Genomic DNA, 16,577 nt, shown 5'->3' with positions numbered 1-16,577 from the left:
GTACATTTTCTAATTTCCCCTTCTTGCATGCACAAAAGGGAGCATGCTACGCCTACCTGTTTTCACTTTGCTTTTTTCTACTTAGCTATATAGGTTGGAAATCACTCCATATCAAGTCAAAGATATCTCCCTCATTTTTTAATATTTGCATTATACTCCATGGATTGATATACCATAGTCTGGCCATAGGTTATTTATAATATTTTGTAATTACAAAGAATGTGGCATTGAATAACCTTGGACTTTGTATTGTTGGCCATCTGTCTTCCAGGTAAACTCCTAAAAGTGAGATTTCTGGCTCAAAGGGTAGATACAGATGTAGTCTAGTTAGATATTGCCAAGTTTCCACCCTTTTGCTTCACCACAAACAACAGACGAGAGCTTCTCAAACAGAGCCGAAGGATGGAAACATGCTTAAGTTTTTTGTCTTTGACCTACCCTTTCTAAGTTAGTGAAATTAGGTTTTGATTTGTTGATAAGAAGCAAGTACTAAAGAGAGATTATCCCTGATAGTTATAGCGCTTCTTTTTTTCCTATAGATGGAAATATTTCCAAAGTAGTCCAGGTGTGGTGGTGTTGAAATATTTATTATTAATGCATTAACATTCTGTATTATAACTGTATTTTTAGTCATTCTATGTTCAGATCACTGCCAGATTTTTTTATTTCTCATTCTTTTAAAAAATTAATTTATTTATTTTTAATGGTGGATCTTGCTCTGTCACCCAGGCTGGAGTGCAGTGGCATGATCATAGCTCACTGCAGCCTCAAACCCTTGTGCTCAAGGTGTCCTCCCACCTCAGTCTCCAGAGTAGCTGGAACTACAGGCATGAGCCACCACACGCAGCTAATTTTTTAAAATTCTTTGTAGAGACAGGGTCTTGCTGGTTTTGAACCCCTGGCTTCAAGTGATCCTCCCGTCTTGGCCTCCCACAGTGTTGGGATTACAGGCATGAGCCACCAGAATAGGCCTCATTCTTAAATATTTATTTTGATTCATTTCTTATTTGATTTGAGTACATTTTTTAGTATTCCTCACACCCTAAGAGGTGAAGCATGGTGGAATACATCCTAATTCCTTCTATATCTGTGACTCTGTCATTTCACATGTGAGCAAGTGAATGGTTAGGGTTAGAATTCATGAGTCACAGCGATTACCTCTCAATGCATGCAGATATCACCCTGCTGTTTGTTGTTACAAAGAAGTCATCTGAGGCCTGCCTGCTTTAAAAAAAAATTTCTAGATAGCCTAATTTCTTTCTATCTAGGTCCCTATAGAGAATAAAATTTAAATTAATTTCTAAAAATTTGTATGCTTATATACTTGCTTTATTTTGTTAATTTATCCCTAAAACATGATGAGATTTTGTCCTATCTGAAAACCAGAGCTTTTATGATCTTGAAAAAGTCTTCTTCTAGCGTGTTTTTAAATAATATATCTATTCCATTTATCTGTATATTTTTTCATTCAGGTTTATCATACTTCCATAAGCTGAGATTCCACTTTATACATGCTATATACATTACCTTCTCTTTAATCATATTTTCATCTCTTAGGCCTCTTCCTTGGCATTTATCAGTAAGTTTCTCAAGCTCTTCCACCACATTTAATTTTCTGTGTCAATTCTGCACTTTAGTGTTGCTAATACTGCTATAAACTGTACTCTGTCGTTGTTAGGCTCCTTACTTTATTTCTCTACCTCTGCCGACTCATCTTTCACCATGATTTATAGACTTCATGTTTCTTTAATTTAATTGAAAGAAAAACAAGGTGATGGTTTCCAAATTGATTTGTTTCCATTATTAAAGGTTTAAAAAATTTTATATACAATTTTATGTAAAGTTATATAATTATATATAAAGGTTAAAAAATTTTATATATAAAATTATGTATAAAAATTTTATATAATTATACATAAAATAATTATATATAAATTATATAAAAATTATATATAAAATAATTGTACATATAATGTTACTTTATAGCATATATAGTATATCTATCTATATAAAATTTAGCTATATATAATATACAATTATATATTAGTATTGTATTAATAATATATGTATTAATATTAATATAATAGCAATATATAATATATGTTATTAATAATAATTATATATTAATATTCTATATTATACATACTAATTATATATTATATATAAAATAACATAGATACATTATATATTTTATATATATATGCTCTTCTTTGCCCTCTTGAGTCCTGTTTTCTCCTTTTAAATTTTGGGATATTCTCATAGGCTCTATATTGTTGTTGTTTTTAATTTGCTATTTGTTTTTCAATAAAGAAAGGTCTATCTTGGTATTTATCCCAAATCAGTGTGGGTGGTGTCTCCATGGGTACCTTCACAGTTTACCTAAACACTCTTAGATTTGTCCTCTCATCTGATAAGCTGGAGAGCTGGTTGTTCTAAATTTAGCATTAAAAGTCAGGACACCAGCAGCTGGAGGGCCTTTTGTAATTATTCAACAAGCTCTACCAGGGAGCAGGTTCTGTTTATTCTTCTTCCTTCAATCTGCCATTTTCTTCACCTCAGGACCACAACATAGCTCTGTCCAGCATCCCTCCTAGCACTACAGCCCCAGGCAATCACTGTGGAGGACCTCTACACCTCAGATACCATGCCTGGGAGCAGCCCGGCACAGCCAGACTTTATGCTTGCCATGAGCATGCCTGCACTGCTTGGAACCCTTCTGATGTGTGTTTATTGAACTGAAGAGGTTTCAAGAATGGGGTGGCTATGGCTGGGTGTGGTGGCTCACACCTGTAATCCCAGCACTTTAGGAGGCTGAGGTGGGCGGATCACGAGATTAGGAGTTTGAGACCAGCCTGACTAACATGGTGAAACCTCATCTCTACTAAAAATACAAAAATTAGCCAGGCATGGTGGCACACGCCTGTAATCTCAGCTACTCAGGAGGCTGAGTCAGGAGAATCACTTGAACCTGGGAGGTGGAGGCGGAGGTTGCAGTGAGCCGAGATTGCACTACTGCACTCCAGACTGGGCGACAGAGCAAGACTCCATCTCAAAAAAAAAAAAAAAAAAGAATGGGGTGGCTTCTTCCACAGGCCACTGTCACCACCACTGTTGACTATCCAGATTCAGTGTATGTTAGCATTCTTCTACTAGATGGTCCTTTGCTCATGTCCTGTACCATGGTAGCGTTTTCTTAGGAAGAAGATTTACAACTTGACCATCATATTTTTCTCCAATCTAGTCCTATCTGTAGTAGACCAATCCGAATTTAGTCAAACCATTGTGACTTAGTTGGTTTATAGCTAGTGCACGACTCTCACTAGTTTTATTCAGTCTTCCTTTGGCCACTTCTATGGATTCATTTTATTCCTGTCCTCACATCAGCATTGTTCCCACAAACTTCTTTCTAAATGCTTGGTATCCACCACTCTGTCTTTCACAATGATTGCCACATGGTAGGCCTCTAAACAATTCCCGAACACGTTCTATGATCATTTGACCTGGTTTCCCTTCATAGGTTCAACGTCACCTTTCCAAACTCTTTGACAACATGGCCAAGATGCGATTCCAGCTAGATGCCAGTGGGGAACCAACCAAGACAAGCCTCGGCATGTATAGCAAAGAAGAAGAGTATGTGGCTTTCAGTGAGCCCTGTGACTGCAGCGGGCAGGTAACACAATAGCCTTTTCCCCTCCTTCTGCTTTTCTCTCTCAAATGCCTTCATTCAAATATGATCAGCATCAACTCTAGGAGGGCCTTTCTGGCCTTGGTCCAGAACTGCTGTCCATGCCCTCCAAGAGCCAGCTTCGTTGACTGGAACTGACGTTGGAGCAGCAGCTGGTGCCCTGGTTTCCTCTTTCGGGGAAGGACACATGTCAACATTCATACCTTTTCCTTAACCAAAGACCTGTGCAGAGGGAAATAAAATGCACATAAACAACTACCCAAGTCAACAAAGGATTTTAAAATGATTACCGGCACCAGGAGATGTCAACATGGCAACCCCTGGAGCATCCTCCGGGGGAATCTGGGACACTGACACCCTCCGTGGGAGAAAAATGTCCTTTTGTGAAACCAACTGCTTTCCTGAGATGTCCCCTCTCTGCACAAATGTGCCTCAGCGTCACTTCCTCCCACAGCCTTCCCCTTGGAGAACCAACTACCACCATGCTCCAGGAACTGCCTCCTCCAAATCTCCATGTCCAATGCAAGGGACACAAACCATGGGACCATTTAACCCCTTAAGCCTCCTTCCCATCCATTAGCACCACCGCTACAGTATAAGCCTTTCTTTATTTATCCTCCGAAATGATCCAGCAAAGCATTGCCCCTGGGGATTCTCATCTAGTGCCAAATAACAGCTGGAGTAAGGATATTTTATAGGGTTACACCCTTATCACCTATATCTAAGAAAGCAATTCTAGTGCCAGAAAATAATCGTTTCTCGGTTATATGAGGGTGGCCCTGGGGTTTCATTCACAATGCGTTCTTTCTGTAGACCCAGAAAGCATTTAGTTAGGGAATACAATCCTGGTTTGTGCTTCAAACTCAGAGTGGACAAGGTCATAAGAAGGCACTGATTTATTTACACCCAGCTCAACCCAGATTTCTATTTCCTCGAAGGAGCTCTGGGTGACAGCCCCCACCCCCTTAACCTGCTACTCCGTCCTGCCTATTCCAAATGCACACATCAGCCTGCTGTTAATTAAGTCTGGGTCTCACTTATCACCATCCTGGATTACATAAACAGCACATCTCTCTGCACCTTCTGGCAGCCACTTGAGGCTGTATACAATGTCTGGGCTCCCTTTCCTTCACTCCCTCAGACTGAGTGGAAGAAAATATGTAGGACTAATCAAAACTTCTTAGGCACCCAGTGTCTAACCCGAGTTGTTCTTTCAGGTAGAAATATGGCTGAACCATGTCCTTGGTCACATGAAGGCCACTGTGAGGCATGAGATGACAGAAGGTGTAACTGCCTATGAAGAAAAGCCGAGGGAGCAGTGGCTTTTTGACTACCCAGCTCAGGTATTCTCCTAATGGGACCCCATCCTCCATGGGGCTGTCTTCCTCCACAGCCTCCCCCAGCCTTCAGCATTTGGTAGATATCAGGCTGGCTGTGTGCTTCACAGCCAGGGAGGCTTGAGTCCCAGACCACTGTGAGGGGTCAGCAGGTGGGAGCAGGGGGATTAACAATCATGACCTAAGTCAACCCTGACCTTGGGAAATCAAGGGTGATCTCTTTTTGCCCTCATTGGCTGCAGAAGGGAGAAAATGTCAACAGTTCAACTCTTTGAGCCAGCCTACTTTCTATGTGCCAAGCTCTGTGCTGAGCACAGGACACACCAGCAGGGAACAAGACAATGAAATCTGTCTTGCTGGAGTTTACAGACTCGTGTGGAACTGAGCTGCTGACACATGTGACTGGTGTTTTGTTGTTGTTTTTTGTTTTGTTTTTTGTCTGTTTTTTGTTTGTTTTTTAAGACGGAGTCTTGCTCTGTCACCCAGGCTGAAGTGCAGTGGCACGATGTCGGCTCACTGCAACCTCCACCTCCCAAGTTCAAGCCACTCTCCTGCCTCAGCCTCCCAGGTAGCTGTGACTACAGGCATGCGCCACCAGGCCTGGCTAAATTTTTGTATTTTTGGTAGAGATGGGGTTTCGCCATGCTGGCCAGGCTGGTCTCAAACTCCTGAACTCAAGTGATCCGTCCGCCTCGGCCTCCCAAAGTGCTGGGATTACAGACGTGAGCCTCCGTGCCCAGCCGTAACAGGTGTTTTAATAGGGGAGGCTCAGGGTACTCTGGGAGCATACAGATAGTTCATGAGGTCTGGGGACACACCCCTGAGCATATGATATGAAAGCTGAGGTGTGAAGCAGGAGTTAGCAAGCTAAAAATGGGAGCAAAGAGCAACCAAGTAGGAGGAAGAGCCCAGGCTCAGAAGCCAGGGTGAGCAGGCATGTCTGAGCCAGAGTAAGCAGGGGAGGAGCAAAGGCTGCAGGTGGATTCTGGAAGCCAGTTTCTGTAGACCATGTGAGAGAGTCTGACTTGATTCTGAGATAGATCTGAATTCCTTATAGGTTTCTCAGAAGCGTAATAAGAGAGAAGCCAGACCTAACAAGAAATGTTTAAAGTACCTCTGGCTACAGTAGGCCACTCCTCCTTCCCTCAGTTAACAGTATAGTAGTAGTGTTGCTCTGTTTGGGGGTTGCAGACATTTAGTAGTCATCAAAGCCATAGAGTAGATAAGATTGCCCTTGGAAAGTATGTAGAATGAGAAGAGAGTACAGAACAAATTCTTGAGCATCATTCAGAGCCGGAGGAGGAGGAAGGAGGAACCAGTAAAGCAGAATAAGAAATGGTCTTTTGGGAGCAGAAGGAAAACCAGGAAACAGTAATCATGGAAACCAAGCAAGAAACTGTTGGTAAGAGGTTGGAAATGTCAAACACTTCTAAGAGATCAAGCAAAATAAAGAGGATAAAGAGAGTTCATGGATAAACTTGGTGAGGCCATTTCCGGGGAGTGGTAGGGAAGGGGCCACGCTGCAGGGGCTGAGGAGTGGGAAAAGGTAGAAAGCATTCACAGTGGCTGGGCGCGGTGGCTCACACCTGTAATCCCAGCACTTTGGGAGGCCGAGGTGGGCGGATCACGAGGTCAGGAGATCGAGACCATCCTGGCTAACACGGTGAAACCCATCTCTACTAAAAACTACAAAAAATTAGCTGGGCCTGGTGGTGGGTGCCTGTAGTCCCAGCTACTCGGGAGGCTGAGGCAGGAGAATGGCGTGAACCCGGGAGGCGGAGCTTGCAGTGAGCCCAGATTGTGCCACTGCACTCCAGCCTGGGCGACAGAGCGAGACTCCGTCTCAAAAAAAAAAAAAAAAAAAAAAGAGAAAAGAAAAGAAAGTATTCACAGTGAATGTGTGTGGATAGCAGGGAGAAACTTGGCTATGAAGAAGGGAGGAGAAAGGAGTCCACACTGCAGAGAAGAAGAGGTGTTTATTAACAGTAGGGTTGGAACATCCTCTCAAGTTATCCCAGTAAGGCTGCCAATGAGGGGGAGCTTCTTTAATAAAATCTAATGGGACATAAACTCAAAGGGAAAAATGGATGAACAGAAATGGTGCTGTTTACTACAACAAGATTCTCTATTTCACAAAGGGATTAATTCCCATCAGGCTTCCTTGTTTACCTGTATCAGAATGTGTTGCCTCCTCCTATTGCAGTAAACGTCACCTAGAGTAGTGTCCCCCAAACCAAATGATACTACAGATCAGCAATGGATTTAAATTCCCCACCATGAATAATCAAAGTTATGCATGTTCCATACAAAGCTTTACAGCAAGTAGAAGAAATATGTATTTCAATTGCTTTTTCTATTTATTTATTTTTAATCTCCAAAAATGCAAATCGTATTAACCACAATTGAATTTCAGTATCTTTCATCTTGGCATTTAAAACTAGGCACTTTAAGGTTTTAAAATGTCTTTAAAATGTAGTGAAAGTATGGTAGAAGAGCAAATATGTGCCATAGATGATCAGCAGTGGCTCACTAAATTAGATTGTCAGAGCACAGAGGAGCAGAGCAAACACTGGGTGTCATTGGGATGCTTGCGCAACATACTGTCGTCCTCCCAAGCTTGGGAAAGTTGCTACCTCTGGGAAGTAAAAGACTGAATCATCCATGTCACAATTTCTAGAAGCCACCGGCCTTGATCAGAGTCAATCTTGGGTTCTTCTCAATCGAATGATACATTTTTCAGGAGCAGAAAATGCTTTTCCCACCTGTGCTGCAACAGCTTCACACCTTCAAGGGTTTAGAGCATATGGTTCACTTAGTGCTGGCGGAAGAGGGAGGGATGGGGCTCATGTCACCCACACAATTACATCCTGAGCCCTTGCTGTGTGATGAGTAGGTTGGTTGGAAACAGCCATGGTAACAGCTTTACGAGGCAACTCTTGCTGCCACAGGTGGCCCTGACCTGTACTCAGATCTGGTGGACAACAGAAGTGGGCATGGCATTTGCCAGACTGGAGGAGGGCTATGAGAGTGCCATGAAGGACTATTATAAGAAGCAAGTGGCCCAGCTCAAAACGCTTATCACCATGCTGATTGGCCAGCTCTCCAAGGGAGACCGGCAGAAGATTATGACCATATGCACCATCGATGTGCATGCCCGGGATGTGGTAGCCAAGATGATTGCTCAGAAGGTGGGTCCCAAACACCCAGGGATGCCCACTTTTGTGTACAGCTACACTGAGAAAAGCTCACATACGGCCAAAATATGGGGGCCCCAGGGTCTGTACAGCACTGACCAGACAGCTGGGGGAGGATCACAGTGGCTGCTCCTTTTTTTTTTGAGATGGAGTTTCACTCTTGTTGCCCAGGCTGGAGTGCAATGGTGCGATCTCGGCTCACTGCAACCTCCGCCTCTCAGGTTCAAGTGATTCTCCTGCCTCAGCCTCCCAAGTAGCTGGGATTACAGGCATGTGCCACCACGCTCAGCTAACTTTGTATTTTTAGTAGAGACGGGGTTTCTCCATGTTGGTCAGGCTGGTCTCAAACTCCTGACCTCGGGTGATCCACCTGCCTTGGCCTCCCAAAGTGCTGGGATAGAACCCTGTAATCAGAGCAGCTTGTGCTTTCTATGCTGTGGTGGCCACAGCATGCTGCACTTTAGCAGCAGTCAACAGCCAAGGCATCAGACCCCCTATGTGTCTTGTGGCCAAGGGACCACCTGCTGCCTATGATTCACCCACCTGCTCTACCACTCTCTCTTTAGGTAGACAATGCCCAGGCTTTCCTCTGGCTGTCTCAGCTGCGCCATCGTTGGGATGACGAGGTCAAACACTGCTTTGCCAACATCTGTGATGCCCAGTTTTTGTATTCCTATGAGTACCTGGGAAACACACCTCGCCTAGTGATCACACCTTTGACTGACAGGTGAGCACTGGTGTCAACCACTGACAGCCTTACTGCTGTCTGGTTCAGGCCAGCTAGTGGGCATCTAGGGTCAAAGTCCCTGTCACTTGCTATTTGTCCATAGAGCTAGAGGGAAAGGGCCTGACTCAACACAGCCGGTTTAAAGTGAAACTGAATGGATGTAGGGCAGAGTCTTTCTTGGAACAAATCCCAGAGCAAATCAATGAGCCGTGACTTTTTGAGGAATTACTAAGTGGTCATACACGCCTGAGTTCTAACACCAGCCCTAACACATACCAGCTGTTTGATTATGAAAAAAATTGACCTAAGTTTTGGTTTCCTCATCTGTGAAATAGAAGTGGTAACTCACAACTTCCATGATTATTTTAAGGATTAAAGACAGTAATGTTGGGAGGGAGAGTAGGAGGGAGATGAAGAGAGGTAGGTTAACAGATACAAACATACAATTAGATAAAAGTATAAGTTCTGTCATTCAACAGCAGAATAGCATGACTAGGTCTAGCAACAGTGTATTGTATATTTCAAAGTAGCTAGAAGAGAGAACTTCAGATATTCCCAATACATAAAAATGATAAATACCCAAGATGATGGATAACTCAAATACCCTGACTTGATCATTACATTATATGCACATCATAAAATATCACATATACCGCATAAATATGTCAAATATGTATCCATTTAAAAAGCACACTGGTAACCCCGTCACCTCCATTTATAAAACACAAAGAGGTATTTCTCTGTATATTCATTAAAGTTAAGAAATATGCCATAGAATGTTATACTGCACAAAGATTATAATAACTTTCTAAAACTATTCTCTTGAAAATGTCATGGTGCAATTTAATGAAGAACTCTTAAGTAAGTGAATAATGTATTTTGCTTTCCAGGCATATTTATAAAAATAAATATGGTTCATTAAAGCAAGCATGTAAAAAAGACAGTAATACTCCCAAGGAGGTTAGTATATAAGTGCTCAGTAATCGATCCCTATTATTATTTTCCTGTCAATCAATCGATCAACTAACTGGCACATTTATTCAGTACCTCTTACTCTGGGAATGCAAAGAAATAAGCAAGGTAGTTCCAACCATTCAGGAGCTTGCATTTTTTTTTAGAAAGACATCATTTCCATCACATATTAATTCACACATGAATGAATTCACACCAGACACTGAACAAGTCACTGGGAATACTAAGATGACTAAAACATTTTCTGTGCTTAAACTCCAATTCTAATGAGGGAAATAAGACATATGTAGATAAAAATTTAAATATCACCAAAGGGAAAAATACAAGGCCATAGTATAAAATAAGGTACAAAGCCATATGCAACAAATTTCCAAGCAGGTGACTCAGCAGAAAGCCCTTTGAGCACGGAGGGCCCCACTCACAGGAGGAGGAAAAGAACTGGAAAGGCTTCAGGGAAGAGATAGTATTTGACCTGGAGCTTGAAGGATGTATTGGATTCCAGTAGGATTTCAATAGGTTATGAGATTACTGTCGGGGTGTCCATGAAATTGTATAGAAATCTGTTCACAAGTAACTTTTTCTATTAAGAGGATATACAGCATTCATTAATTGTTAAAATGCTATGCATCCCCAAAAGTTAAGGAGCTACTGATAAACATTGCAGGAAAATGGCATATTGTGGGCAAAGTCACAGACGTGGGAAAACTCAAGATAATGTTCCTGGAAGAGGGAGTTCGGACTTTGGGGGAGGTAGTCAGCCATAAAGCAGTCAGAATATAGAGTATGAAGAATATATTCTTTATCCAGTAAGTAGTGATAAACTATTGAGAAATTTCGTCAGAGTGTGAAATCTGTACTTTATGAAGATTCATCTGACAGCACAACACAGGTAAAGGAGGGTGAGGGCAGAACAGTAAGTCATGGTGCATGGGAGAAATGATATTTTAATTCCGCTGAGATTTCTGTAAATTCCGCTGGGAGTTCATACCTTTTCCTTGTAATTCCATCGACATTAAATCTCCTCTTCCCCAAGAGGAGTTGTATGTCTGAATAACTGGTTCACTGAGATGAATGACTTGTAGGTAATGAAGAGATTGTCAGAAATTGTGAGTTACAGTTAAAATGGCCAGATAGAATCTGTGCTATTTTTTGACTTTTCTCTTTTCCTGTTCTCAGTGATATCACTTGTATTTTAGTCAAATCCTCAGATATATTTCCCAGTATTTGATAAGTATTTCCAATTCAGTTAAATTGCAGTCACTGTGTTCATGGAATGAATAGGACATGGAAAATGCAAAGTAAGTACTTGAAAATCCCAGTATGATTCATAGCTCAACACCTCATAGCTGAAGCATCACGGTCAAGACGATTCCTCTGCTCCTATGTTTTTTCATTTCTTTAATTCATTTTCCTCCCCAGTCTGGAAGGGGAGAGGAGGGTCCGACTCAAACTGCTTCCCACTTACTCTGTATCTCTCTTTTTTGTGGTACCCCTTAGAGGGCACATCACTGTCTCCAGTGGCTCCCCACTCTGCAGGGACCAAAATGTGAACTCTGCATGGGACTTGGTAGTTCCCATCAGCCACCCTGATGACTCGCTCCCTACACTCCAACTACGTGGCCTCCTTTGTGTTCCTTGATCACCTGGAGTTCATTCCACCTCAGCACCTGCACACACATGCTTCCCTCTGCCTGGAATGCCATTCTCAAGGCCGTCTGTTCCGCTGGTACCTTCTCATGCTTTTTTTCTGCTCTCTGTCCTCAGAGGCCTTCCCTGACCACTGTTTCTAAAAGGCAGCCTCTCCCACCACACACACACACACATAGAGAGAGAGAGAGAGAGAGAGAGAGAGAGAGAGAGAGAGAGAGCAGGTAACCCTAACAGAGCCTCTGTTGATCTTAACGTTCCCCCATTCTGAAATGACCTGGCTTGCCTCCTTGTTGGCATTCCCCTTTGGAATGTAAACCTCTAGCAATCAAGAACCTTTGTCTATCATGTTTGCTGTTATGTCCCAAGCCCCTAGTAAGTGTTGAATTAATAATCATCAAATGAATGAATGACACTTAAATATTGAGGACCCAGATCATAAGAATAGACAGAATCAAGCAAGGGAAGTTGACTTAGGGGCAAGGTCTGTCCAGGACTCTGTCTGTGTCTTCGCTCCCAGTGAAGAAGAAACAGCTACCCTGTGTTTTGCTCTTAGCTGGGAATGCATCTTCCTCCCTGCCTCAGCTTAAGACAAATGCAAATAGCACCTCTCCAGAGGGAGATGTCGATCTTTCTGTAGCTAGATGGTAAAGGAAGCAGCAACTGGACTTGGGGGTGGGGGGAGGGGTGGAGTCTTACAGGTGTTACTTAGGCCGATTAGTTGGAGGAGCTCATCCTGTCTGGGTTAAAGGAAAAGTAGTTCCCTTCTTTTCATTCAGACTGGACCACTCTAATATCTGTCTTTAGGGCCATTCTCAGTCATTAGCAGGAAGGAGGTCCTGTACAGTCAGTCTTCCCTACTGCAATGAATTTTTCTGCCTATCTTGAAATATGAGCTAATAGTTTGGGAGTTTATACCACTTGGGACAGAATAATGAAGCCATTAGGTATTTGGGCAATTCGATAAATCTATCCCCCGCTCTAGACTATATGTTCCAAGATAACATTGACCTTCATTTCTTCTCTACTCTCAGGACCTAGCACTGTGTCTAGCACACAATGGGCACTCAGGAAATACTCCTTGAGTGAATGCAATGAAATGATTCCTGAGCCTCTAGATATGTGCCAGATCTTCAGGATATTTCCGTCCTTTCCACCGACATATCAGACATTATCATTCCAAGTGATAAAAAGTACAAGATTTGTCTTTTCCCTGGGCCTTCGCACTCACCCAGGAATTGAAGATAATTACCTCTTTCGGATTTAGAGGTCTCTAGTACACTAGCGCTGAATACCTTACAGAGGGAAAGGGTAAAGTTTCGACAATGCGTTATTTCTGAAATAGGGATTTATGGCCTCTACCGTGAAATGATGCAAATAAGAATTTGAAAGGAATGTTAGCTAAAATAATGGTGAATACTATACAGACCTTCACCTTGTTTGCGCATTAGTTGCTTTTCTGACAAAGTAGTATGTAGCTCAATATTTATATGGCAAATTCCATTTTCTCGTTGACTTCCATTATTATCTCAAGAAATGTTTTTTGCACAGAAAAAAATTGGCCTCAACATAGAAAATCACATTTTAAAAAGCATTCAGCTTTTACTGGTGTGTAGCCTAAGTACATTTAATTCTCTCCTGCCAGAAGAATTAATCAAATGGACAATTGATCCATACAACCTTTGCACATTCATTAAAAGCACACCCGTTTTACAGTACATCCAAATGATTATGCCTGTTTCTTTGGAATTTCCCACTGCCTGGATGGGACTTGAATATATAAATAGGTGCAATGGTTCAGCCCTTGTCACAGGACTTCGGCACCACACTAAGTTGAAGAACTAAATGGAAATGTTTTTTCAGGCTGAACAAAAGCAATTCTCATAAGTCATTTCTGGACCTTTGGATGATCTGCTCCTGCTTTGCTCCCCTTCCTTCACCTTCACACACAAATGCCCCTTTCTGCCCTGTGCTGTGTTAAGTACTGTTTTAATCAACTGCTTATCAATGTTGAGTACCCCTTAATTTCTCAGGAACTCCTGCAAGTAGGTGAAATATAATTGATGCAAGAGGCTTTCAAGGTGATTTTCTGGGCAAGGACACAGCTAGCAAAAGTCGTACGCTTTCTCTTTAAGTTTTTCCCTGATGTTTTTGCTGGAGAAAATTTGGAAAGCTTAGTATTCTGTACAAAAGAAAATAAAAGTCACCCATAGATAGCCATTGTTAATATGTAGTTTGTTTCATTCTACATGTAGAATGTTGAAAAATGAAACTGAGATCATATCCTATATATAAAACATCATAGATTGCTTGTTTTATTTAACATTATATTATGCATATTTTCTAAATATTTTTCTAAAACACTCTAATGGCTGAATTACAGTCTATTTATAAGTATCCCATAATTTATGTAACATAACCATATTATGGGTTATTTAAGTTACATCTAAGCTTTCACTATTAAAAATAAAGCTGTATGAACTCACTTATATGTACAATTTTAAGCAAAAATTTCGTATTTTTCCTTAGGATAGATTCCAAGAAGCAGAATAATTAGATGATACATGCTTTCAAATCGTTCGTGAAAAAATGTTATTCCTACTCTCACTAGTAGTTTATTAAAGTATTAATTGCACAACACCCTGACTAGCATTAAGTATTACTGTTACTTTATTACTTTTATTATTCAAAATTGTATCAAGTTTGGATTTGGATGTCATTAAGTGCTCAGAGGTTGAACATTTTTATGTGTTTATTAGCTATTAGATTTTCTTCTCCTGTTATTTATTACTGTCATTGCCCATTTTTCTCTGGGATATTCTTTTATCACTTCTACAGTTAGAAAATCCATGTTTATTTCAAGATCAATTTAATATTCCCCTATATTTCATTCTAGTCTAGTTTATTTTAATTTTTCCTTTAACCTGTTTTAATTATTTAGGAAATCTTTTGATTACTGAGTAAAGTGAGTCAAAACATTTTTGTGAAAACATTTTCAGTTACCAGTGATAGAAGTGACTGAAAAAAGACTTATCTCACCCATCTGGAAAATGAGTCCAGCTTGCTGCAGTATAACCAGCTCTGGGACCTAAACTAGGAGATATCAGGGTTTAAACTCTCTCATATATCATGACTTGACTTCTTCTGAATGTTGACTTCTTTCTTGCACAGGCTGGAAAGATGGTCTCTATGCCTATGCCTTTATAACTCTTGACTCAGGAGGAAGAGAGACCCTCTCTTGCCCGGCATGTATAGCAAATTCCTTGAGGGAGGTCTCCGATTGGTCCTATTTGGATCATGTGCCCGTCTCTGAGCCAGTCGCTGCAGCCAATGAGATTGAGTATTTTGCCCATCCTGAGCCTTGTCCCCCCAGCCCCAAGGATAGGAAAGGTGTGATTGACAGCCCATCAGAATACAAGCTGTGGAGGAGAGATGGCTCTCCAAAGGGTGATATTCTGGGCAAAGAAATCCCACAGGAATGACAGTGGGGAGTATATAATGTTATTTCTTTTGTTTTCAAAGTGACTAGTGGGCTTAATGTTTTTTGGTGAGTAACCAGTTCTTCTTAATGATTTATGATGTTTGCTCTACCATATTTGAAGTTCTAAGTTCATCAGTCTACCTCAAAACTATGTATTCTGTTCCATCAGTCTATCAGTCCCTCTCTGTGCCACAGTATTTAAAGATGTTTGCTTTATCCTGAATTGTAATATTTGTAGGGTAAAGCTCTGCATCATCTACCTTCATTTCCCCTTTCTTTTTTTTAGCACTTCTGTTTCTTCTTTCAAATGACAAATTCAAAAATATAAACCACTGGGGTTTTTGATTGGTGTGCCTTAATACTTTCAACTTCATTTGGAAGAAACAGCCATCTTTATAACATGTGGTATATTTCTGTTTATTCATATGTGCAATCATGTTTTTTGGAAAAGTTTATATTTTGGTTATTAATGTGATCTCTGGGTCTTTTTAAAGTTGTCATTGCTATAGAAGATTTTATTTTTATTATATATATATATACATATATATATTTAAAATAACTTTATTTCCCTGTTCTTTTAAAAATATATATAATAAAAACAAAATCTATCCACAATGCGATACCACCTTACTCCTGCAAGAATGGCCATAATCAAAAAATCAAAAAACAGTAGATGTTGGCATGGATGTAGTGAACAGGGAGCACTGCTGGTGGGAATGTAAACTAGTACGGCCGCTATGGAAAACAGTGTGGAGATTCCTTGAAGAACTAAAAGTAGAACTGCCATGCGATCCAGCAATCCCACTACTGGGTATCTACCAGAGGAGTGGAAGTCATTATTCGAAAAAGACACTTGCACATGTATATTTATAGCAGCACAATTCACAATTGCAAAATCGTGGAACCAACCCAAATGCCCATCATTTAATGAGTGGTTAAAGAAACTGTAGTATATACATACAATGAAATACTACTTGGACGTAAAAAAGAATGAATTAACAGCATTTGCAATGACCTGGATGAGACTGGAGAGTATTGTTCTAAGTGAAGTAACTCAGGAATGGAAAACCAAACATCGCATGTTCTCACCGATATGTGGGAACTAAGCTATGAGGACACAAAGGTATAAGAATGATACAATGGACTTTGGGGGAAGGGTGGGAGGGGGATGAGGGATAAAAGACAATATCTATGGTGTGGTGTATACTGCTCAGGTAATGGGTGCACCAGGATCTCACAAATAACCACAAAAGAACTTACTCATGTAACCAAATACCACCTGTACCCCAATAACTTATGGAAAAATTAAAAAATAAAATAAAAACAACTTTATTAAGGTATATTTTACATATCAAAAAATTATTCATCTTAAGTGTACAATTCAATGATTTTTTTAGTGACTTTACTCAGTGCAACCATTACTGTAAATCAGCTTTAGAACATTTCAATCCTCTCACAATAAAATCCCTCTTGATCATTTATAGTTAATTCTCATCCACCGGGAAACCTCCCCTAGCCCCAGAAGCCACTAGTC

General features: G+C 40.8%; 1 protein-coding gene across 1 annotated transcript in view; it reads left to right on the top strand.

Moving 5' to 3' along the window:
* The window catches only part of DNAH9 (dynein axonemal heavy chain 9), a 377,489-nt gene that overhangs the window by 103,797 nt on the left and 257,115 nt on the right, over positions 1-16,577 (top strand). Inside the window, exons 23-26 of the mRNA XM_030799425.1 lie at positions 3,518-3,670; positions 4,903-5,028; positions 7,971-8,210; positions 8,783-8,943. Coding sequence (XP_030655285.1) covers positions 3,518-3,670; positions 4,903-5,028; positions 7,971-8,210; positions 8,783-8,943 — 680 coding nt within the window. The remainder of the gene's footprint in view (positions 1-3,517; positions 3,671-4,902; positions 5,029-7,970; positions 8,211-8,782; positions 8,944-16,577) is intronic.

This window comes from Nomascus leucogenys, chromosome 19, assembly GCF_006542625.1.
Source record: "Nomascus leucogenys isolate Asia chromosome 19, Asia_NLE_v1, whole genome shotgun sequence".
NCBI classification, from domain to species: Eukaryota; Metazoa; Chordata; class Mammalia; order Primates; family Hylobatidae; genus Nomascus; species Nomascus leucogenys.
The sequence above is the reverse complement of the archived record's forward strand: the minus strand, read 5'-3'. Positions and strand labels throughout refer to the sequence as shown.